We start from the raw sequence: 8,951 nt of genomic DNA, 5'->3' as shown, positions 1-8,951 counted from the left end.
ATCTGAAGTTATTTATATTTCTCCCGGCAATCTTGATTCCAGCTTGTGCTTCTTCCAGCCCAGAGTTTCTCATGATGTACTCTGCATAGAAGTTAAATAAGCAGGGTGACAATATACAGCCTTGACATACTCCTTTTCCTATTTGGAACCAGTCTGTTGTTCCATGTCCAGTTCTAACTGCTGCTTCCTGACCTGCATATAGGTTTCTCAAGAGGCAGGTCAGGTGGTCTGATATTCCCATCTCTTCATAATGGACCTCAAATTATTTTTATGATACATCTTTGTGTAAGAATGAGAAAACTGCCCCCCAAATGGCCCATTTATTTACATCTTATTCCTCCTGAGAGCAGGCGACTCTGCAGGAAAAAGAGCTTCCCTTTGATATTAGAACTCGGGGACCAGCTGGATGGCTGTCAGGAGGATAGGGTCACAGGGAGGACCGCAGCCAAGGTCCGCTTTTTGGGGAAGGCAACTGATACCTATTCTCCACACATGGCTGAGACACTTTGCCAGAATCTCTTAAACTGAGAATTTGAAATATTTTCCTATTTATGCGAATAATTCTCAAGGACATTGTCAGATTGGACCAGCTCTCAGAACATAAAATAGAAAATGTAAGCTATTTAATCATTTTTGTTAGAAGTGGTCTTAAGGACAATTCAACATGTAAGAAAAGACAGGTTTTTATGGGTTATGTCTGTTTGGAAATGGCAGCTCAAGGCATGTAAAGAGGTCGGAGCGTGCCTGTACTCTCAGTGGTCCTAGGCCCCTACAGGTGGTTCACAGGAGCTAGTGACCGCAGTTCTCAGTTTCTTCCGGGATGAGAAGGAAGTACAGGAACTAGACAAGCATCTAATCTTCACTCACACAGACTTTGTGCTTATGAATGTGACAGTACCTGGTGAAGAAATCAGAAGCTGATCTACTTGAAATACCAGCTGCCTTGAGGCACGGGCGGCGGCTGGTAGAGGTATATATTCAGGGCTGAGCGCGCCCGGCACACAGGCTTGCAGGCTGCCTGCCCACCTCTGCTTCCTCCAGGAACACAGGTAAGTGCTTCCAGCAGCTCTGCCCTAACTCAGGAGTCCTTTCTGAAAATACTAATGAATGTGATGTCTTATCGTGCGTGTGTTAAATGTTTCATGTGGTATGATGGTATTTTACGTATTCTGCCACAGAAGAACTTTTTCTCCTGATTTATCCATAGGTAATTTGCTTATTTCTAAAAGAAAACCCACGTTCCTTCGGGAGCACGTGTATCAGGGGTAGGCTGTCCAGCATCCACAGATCCTTCAAGTAAGGCACGGAGGTACCTGATGGGAGATGGCTGGATGTTACCACATCAGTTTTGCCTTTGAATCTGTTATAAATTCACTGGGAAAGACCTGGAGGCTGGGAAAAATTGAAAGGAAAAAGAAAAGGGGGCAGCAGTGGATGGGATGCTTATACAGCATCACGGACTCAATGAATATGAATTTGAGCAACCTCTGGGAGGTAGTGGAGGACAGAGGAGCTTGTCCATGGAGCAAAGAGTTGGACACAAGCTAGCAACTGAACAACAACAACAAAACCTCTGTTATAAAGCACTTTTTACCCACTCTTGTACAGTCAGTAAGGAAGAAACAGTAAAGATACTCTATTACTTCTTTGAAAAACATTCTTTAAATACTAATTTCAATAGTCGTCTAATTATGAGATGGATTCAGGTACATCTCTCAATCATGAAATGTGTAACATAAAGTTTCTATTATATTTAAGAAGCGTTTTTTATAAATAAGGCTTCCCAGGTGGCCCTAGTGGTAAAGAACAAGTCTACCAATCCAGGAGCTGTAAGAGATGTGGGTTCAGTCCCTGGGTGGGGAAGATCCCCTGGAGGAAGGCATAGCAACCCACTCCAGTATTCCTAATTTCAAGTCTTCTAATTACTAAATTTATACAAAGGAAAAACCGTAGTTGCCAGAAATCCACAACCCACACATAAGGCATTTCTTTTAGAAATTCTCACTACAGACTACCTTCCTTCACTAGAGTGATTATAAACTGCATCTGATGCTCTTCCAGGACTTCCAGACCACATCCAGCCACCATGAGTTCCCTCGGTGAAGCAATCATCCACCTTGCAATCGATCTGTTCCACGAGATCAGAAAATCAGAGAAGGAAAACATCTTCCTGTCGCCTTTCAGTATCTCGTCAGCCTTAGCCATGACTTACTTAGGGGCCCGAGAAAACACCGCATCACAAATGCAGAAGGTAGGTGGCAGCTGCCTTTCCCTCACAGGTTTGCATGGGTTGTCTGCTGGCTGGTGTGCGGATGACCACAGGTCTGGCTGTCCCCGGGTCCCACGGCAAGCTCAAGCAGCCCCACGACTGGGTGGGCACAGAGTTATGGGGGCAGGGCTCCCCACCGGCCTCCTGTGCCTGGACTTCCTCTGGGGGCTGGGATGAACCCCCACAACTGCCCAACAACCAGAGGTGAGGCTTTAATGGAAGACTTCAGTAGAAGTGAGGCCCTGACTAAAAGCCACGGGGGACACCTTTACATGTTTCCTCAACGATGAATGAAAAACGAGACACAGTTCTTTAAAGTGGACAGCGCTCAAGCAGCTTTGTGTTTTCCACACACAGACTGTGTTTTTTAAGAAGCAAGTGTTGGCACTGAATGTTTCTTTCTTCTTTTCTTTGTTCCTTATGCTTTGGGGGTTTTTGTCTGGTTTGGTACTTGGTTTGCATTTTCTTTCCTTTCTTCTTCCTGACTCTTTTCTTTCTTTTTGGTTGGCTGTGATGCACACAGATGTATCGGGTGACACGTCTTTGCCCCGCTATCTGTCTCCTCCAGGTCCTTCACTTCAATAAAATCGCAGAGAACACAAGAGGAGGAGCCGCAAAAGATCACGTGAGTCACAGGGCACCGGATTTAGAGGATCACGTATCCAAGAGGGTCATAGCTTAAACTGGGAATTTCAGGCAAAGTGGGGAAAGTCCATTTTTAGGGGACATCTTAAGTGAAATCCAGCGGACAGAGTTGTTGCTCATGTCACGTTACATATATGTACTTCACGTCTTTGTTATCCTGAGAGGAGAGTAGCATGTGCTTCACGGTTAGGGCTCGGAAACCCAAAGGGGCTTCAAATTGCGCTCTGTTGTTCAGGAATGACAAATGTGGAGAATACAACCGCTCTGAGCCACAGTGACTTCATCCCAGTTAACTGGGGATAATAAAATGTCTGCTACAATACATGCACATCCGTGTGAAAGAGAATAGCAGTGCCAGGAAATTGAAACTCTGATGTATATTACGTATTTTATTATGGTTATTATAGCAAAATAATAATTATACTATTTATAACATGTTTCTAACATTGCATAGTTTTAACTCATAATATTAATATTATTATTGGATAATGTTAAATCATGATGGTAGTTCATATTATGAAGACCAATTGTTAGGCATCAAAATATATTATGGAAAGTGATTAACAGAGAGCTATTGTTTATAGACTAGTCCAAAACTCTCAGGTAGCAAGGTTAAGGTTCTGGATTGAGACAAGCCTGGGTTGAAAACCTGGCCCTGTCTCCTTGGAGAAACTACTTAGCCCTCTGCACTCTCTTGTCATCATGTGAATCCAGCCAAAGACCGAGATGCTGGTGTACAGCTGCTGGCAGTGTCCCAGACACACACGGCTCCCACACTGAGACGTGCGGCCATCAGCACGAAGAGCCGTAGGGCAGAGTAAACAGGTCTTAGAAGACAATCCCACCAGGAGTATAACAGGGTTTGACGTCATAACCTAGGACAATACACAGATTTCACTTTCTCACACAGCTGATGACTGTCAGAGACGCACTGGGGGTCTGGCCCTCAAGAAGCTTAAATTTAGCAGAGAAGTTTACCCTAACCTTTGCAGACAGCTAAGATGCAGTGCAGTGGAGGAATGGTGCTGCATGGGTAGTTCAAAAGAGAAAAGAGTGGGATGTGTTTGAGCAGGAAGAAAGAATTGCCTAGGAGACCGACTATAAAGATCAGGAAGGCTATATCCAGTAAAACACACCAATTAGAGGAAATACCAACAACCATCATCCCTGGGGATACCACCCTCTAGACAGGGATCCAACAGACCCTGGGGATGTAGAGTTTACATTGACAGAGAATCCAATGCGCTCACTTTTTGACATTTGAAGGTTGAAAAGCCAGGAAATGTTCATCATCACTTTCAAAAGCTTCTGACAGAATTAAAGAAATCCACAGATGCCTATGAGCTGAGTGTCGCCAACAGGCTCTACGGAGAAAAGGAGTTTCGGTTTCTCCAGGTGAGTTTCCTGGTCTGTCACACCTTTGGTCTGCATCCCGGGTCCTCGGGCCCAAACTCTTAACGGGGGGAGGGAGCAGAGGAGCCTGGGGACCCACATGGGGGCATTTCTCCCAGGGGCACCGGGCTCCCTGACCATAACCACACCCGCTGGAGTGTCCAGAGGCTGATAACACACCAGTGAGGGGGGGCGAGAGATTGGCTTGTGAACTCTGCTTGATCAGGATTTAACACATTTAATTTAACTTGGGGATACCTACATAGTTACTGATAAATTACTTTTCATTCCTGCTTTCTTCCTGCTCATGTCATAGGAATACATGGATAACGTTAAGAAATTTTACCTAGCCAGTGTGGAATCTGCTGATTTTAAATATGCTGCAGAGGAAAGTCGAAAGATGATTAATTCCTGGGTGGAGAGCCAAACCAATGGTAGGTTATGAGAGAGTCACTCATTAAAAGTCACTGCTGAATGCCCGCTGTGTGTGAACACAGTGCTGGACCCTGACTGGGCTGTCAGGAGCAAGGGTGAGACGAGATGGCAGAGGGTGGGGAGGCCCTGCAGGGGGTGGACGGTCCACGTCAGGGCAGAGAGAAACGGTCGGGGGTGCTCCCAGGACCAGCCCCCTGCAGGCACAGCTGAGTCTGGATGACAGTATCTGTGTGGATCCCAAGTCTCTGCTCAGGCTTCAGGTTGATTCATAAGTTGTTCTTTAAATTAAAGGCTTAACTTCCGGATTATAATCCCTAAGAGAAAATATGAAGAGTCCACTTTTGCTTTCTTAACTGGGAAACACGCCGCTCTCCGTTAAACCATCCTTCTTGCAGAAATGACCACCTGCAGGAGAAGGTTCCGGGCCCACGTCCCCCTCCCACAGGATTGTCACAGTGTCCTCCCCACCCAGGGAGGGGCTGGACAACGTCTCCATCCCATGAACCGTATCCTACCTCCCTTCCGAAACATAGGCTTAACCTACAGCCACTCAATGTGCAGAATGAAGAAGAAGACAGGGAATGGAAACAAGAGACAGAGCTATTGAGGGAACAGGAAGGGAGGAAAGGGAAGGAAGAAAACGGACCAGTAAAGGTCAGCTGAAATCAGTTCTTCAGAATTGATGACCTGTTCATCAGTTCTGATGAACAAGGTATTTTCAGAATTGATGACCCAGAATTCTCGGGTCAGGAAGAGCCCCTGAAGGAGGGCACGGCATCCCACTTCAGTATTCTTGCCTACAAAGTCCGATGGACAGAGGAGCCTGGTGGGCTGCAGCCGTGGGCTCACAGACTGAAGAGGCTTAGCACAGCATGGCATCTTAAATATCATAGAAATATCATGGCATCTTAAATATCAGAAACCAGTTCATCAGGATTCCTTGTGAAATGACTGATGTCCCCACACACACAGACTCAGGAGCAGGGGCGTCTGCATGAGGGCGACTCCATCAGGCTGGGACCGTGAGCAAAGCCTCACCTGGTGAACCGCTGGGCATGGAGTCCCTCACGGGCTGACTTGTGTGAATATTTAACCATCACTTGTAACTTTCAAAGCATCTGACAGATAAACCACTCGTGCCATTCATGACACACCTTTGATTTTCTGTCTTTGCAGAAAGAATCAAGGACCTATTTCCCAAAGACTCTCTCGACAGCTCTACTGCTCTGGTTCTGGTGAACGCCGTCTACTTCAAAGGGCAGTGGAACCAGAAATTTAAGGAAGAACATACTACAGAGGAAAAATTTTGGCTGAATAAGGTATCGTCTGTTATTTCTGTATATAACAAAGTGTAGCTACATGCACTGTGAAATTTAAATACATAGTAATTAGTATATGACTGTGTATAGAAGATAGAATTTGTCAAGGATTGTTTTCTTGTCCTTTTTTTAAACTTTATTTACTTGGGATTCCTTGAAGAAACTCTTATCTCTAAGACACAAATTTCCCAGATCATCTCTTAGGAGGCTGAGTTTGGTATCTCAATAATACTATCTTTTTTTCTGGACTAATGCTCACTTGGCATTCTTTTGCACATGAATTTATTGCAGGATACAAGCAAACCTGTGCAGATGATGAAACAATCCGATAGTTTCAAGTTCGTGTCACTGGAGGACGTGCAAGCCAAGATCCTGGAAATCCCGTACAAAGGCGAAGAGCTAAGCATGATGGTGCTGCTGCCCAATGAAGTAGACGGTCTGCAGGAGGTAAAACCTTGTATTCACAGTGCTCCATGCCATTGCTCACATTTCCCGTGATTCAGTGCTTGTGTGGGCTGCTCATAGATTGGTGATACCGGCTGGCAGCATAGAACAAAAAAAAAATAATAACAATAATAATATCAATATCTTAAATGTCAGTGGCTCAATGGTAAAGAATCCGCCTGCAGTGTGTGAGCCACAGGAGACATGGGTTCAATCCCTGGGTCAGGAAGATCCCCTGCAGGAGGAAATGACAACCCACTCCAGTACTTCTGCCTGGGAAATCCCATGGACAGAGGAGCCTGGAGGGATACAGACCATGGGGTCACAAAAAGAGTCAGACATGACTTTCACATGAAACACATGTTGTTTCATTTCTGTGTGCATGATTATATAACACACATCTACACATGTGTATAGACATTTCTATATACACATATATAGTGTACATACATACATAAAAAGAGCAAAGTTATAAATGTATAAAAACATTTATTTGATCAAATGATATATATTCAGGACTGTTATTGTTTCCTCCTCAGAGAAAACCTAATAAACTGAATCTCCTGTATTCACGTTTACTGTTAAAATAAAGGTTTCCCAGACATTTCAATCCAAGGTTAGGTGGGCTCCATGACCATGAGAATCCTGACAGTTGTTCCTTTTCCACTGTTACAGCTTGAAGACCAGCTCACTGCTGAGAAGTTAATAGCATGGACGAGCCCACAGAATATGGGGAAGCAAGAAGTGGACTTATACCTGCCTCGGTTTAAAGTGGAAGAGAGCTACAAACTCGTGCCCACACTGCGAGCCCTGGGGATGGTGGATGCCTTCAATGACAGGGTCGCCAACTTCTCGGGCATGACCGGGAGACCTGATCTGGTGGTGTCGACGGTCGTCCACAAGTCCTTTGTGGAGGTGACCGAGGAGGGCACGGAGGCCGCGGCTGCTACCGGTGTGGGTGATGCTGTCATCACATCATTACCGTTTCGAGAGAGTTTCCGCTGCGATCACCCTTTCCTGTTCCTCATCAAGCACATCAAGACCAACAGCATCCTCTTCTGCGGCCGAGTCTCTTCCCCTTAGACGTCCCTGGGCAGCGGCCACACTCGGGGACATTCAGAGAGCTGTTCCCGGAGCTTGAATGCTGGTGCACAGGTGCCCTTGGATTCGTTTTCCTTTCCAACCTCACAGTCACCACTCACTATGTATTGGATAAAATATGTTTGTCTGTCTCTCTCTTTCTACAAACACATGTAACCTACTCTATTCCCCATGAAAACGCCTCCTTGGACAACGTGTTCACTATATTTTAAAAAGTTATTTCCATACTCTATCTTCTACTAAGTTTGAAATATCATAGCTCCTATTTCAAAAGTTATTTTTACTTTTCAAACCTAGACATTCATATTTACTTGAGTTCAGGTGGTATGTGGGACCCTTACAGGTCTAAATTTTTTAATTTTCTGAAATGGGTTATGAATAAAACCATGGCTTGTTCATGTCATTTGTTGCTCATCCTTTTTTTTGCAACAAAGTGCAGGTGACCCCCCACACGTGGAAAAGATCATATAGAAAGATATTATCCTACATAGAAGTCAAAATAGTGCAGCATGATGAGGTTAAAAAGGCAGACTGCTGTCAGAACATGGAAGGCTCTGTAACCCATGTAAGAGCCCAAATATAAGCATGTAGAACTCAGACTTGGGATGTGAACTGAGTCTCTAAATAGGTAAGACAGATGATACATATATTAGAGCTACTGAGAGAAATATGGTAATTATAGCTGAAGGCAGAGATAGGATAAGACTGGGAGAGCATCCAGTGAGAAGCAGGGCTGACATATGACCCTGAAGTCCACCAACCCATAAAACAAAGAACTGACAAATTTTATATCCCAAAACATAACTTTTCTCAGGGCAAGAGGAATCATTTGGAGGTGATATGTTTATTACCTAGATTGGCATGATGGTTTCACAGATATATACTCACCTCAAAACTCCTGACGTCATACATTAAATAAGTACAGCTCTTCATATACCGTTCCTCATTCACGCACCATTCACACCCTCATCACAGTGTATTCACACCCTCATCACAGTGTATTCACACCCTCATCACAGTGTATTCACACCCTCATCACAGTGCATTCACACCCTCATCACATGTTCTCGCTTCTCTGTCGGGATGTGTGTTGGTCAAGAACAGCTGCCACACTGCTGATCTCTAAGGGAGGGGACGCTGGGGTCTCATATGCTGCCACCTGCGTGATATCTCCAGAAAACCACATATCTCATTGGCTCAGCAATGCACGTCTAGAGAAAGTCTTTCTCAAGTATACAAGTGCCACATATCAGTACTTTCTTACAGTGTTAAAAGCATGACCAGACTATTACCAGACCAGTAATTCCACATCCTGATTTTACCCAAGAGATATGAATACATCCACC

General features: G+C 44.7%; 1 protein-coding gene across 1 annotated transcript; it reads left to right on the top strand.

Moving 5' to 3' along the window:
- Window positions 1-1,009: 1,009 nt before the first annotated feature.
- LOC129635934 (serpin B3-like) lies at window positions 1,010-7,972 on the top strand. The gene is made up of 8 exons (XM_055559185.1): window positions 1,010-1,049; window positions 2,062-2,251; window positions 2,838-2,894; window positions 4,181-4,309; window positions 4,623-4,740; window positions 5,918-6,060; window positions 6,352-6,507; window positions 7,180-7,972. Exons 2-8 carry the CDS (start codon window positions 2,087-2,089, stop codon window positions 7,585-7,587), a joined length of 1,176 nt encoding a protein of 391 aa, XP_055415160.1. The 5' UTR covers window positions 1,010-1,049; window positions 2,062-2,086; the 3' UTR covers window positions 7,588-7,972.
- The last annotated feature ends 979 nt before the right edge of the window (window positions 7,973-8,951 follow it).

The sequence above is a fragment of the Bubalus kerabau genome, chromosome 21 (assembly GCF_029407905.1).
Source record: "Bubalus kerabau isolate K-KA32 ecotype Philippines breed swamp buffalo chromosome 21, PCC_UOA_SB_1v2, whole genome shotgun sequence".
Classification (NCBI taxonomy): Eukaryota; Metazoa; Chordata; class Mammalia; order Artiodactyla; family Bovidae; genus Bubalus; species Bubalus kerabau.
This window is presented reverse-complemented; position numbering and strand designations above follow the sequence as displayed.

Coding starts and splice junctions, on each gene's coding strand:
- LOC129635934 (XM_055559185.1), top strand. CDS start 2,087: ATGAGTTCCCTCGGTGAAGCAATCATCCACCTTGCAATCGATCTGTTC. Junction 4,310..4,622: donor AGGAGTTTCGGTTTCTCCAG/GTGAGTTTCCTG, acceptor CTCATGTCATAG/GAATACATGGATAACGTTAA. Junction 6,508..7,179: donor AAGTAGACGGTCTGCAGGAG/GTAAAACCTTGT, acceptor CCACTGTTACAG/CTTGAAGACCAGCTCACTGC.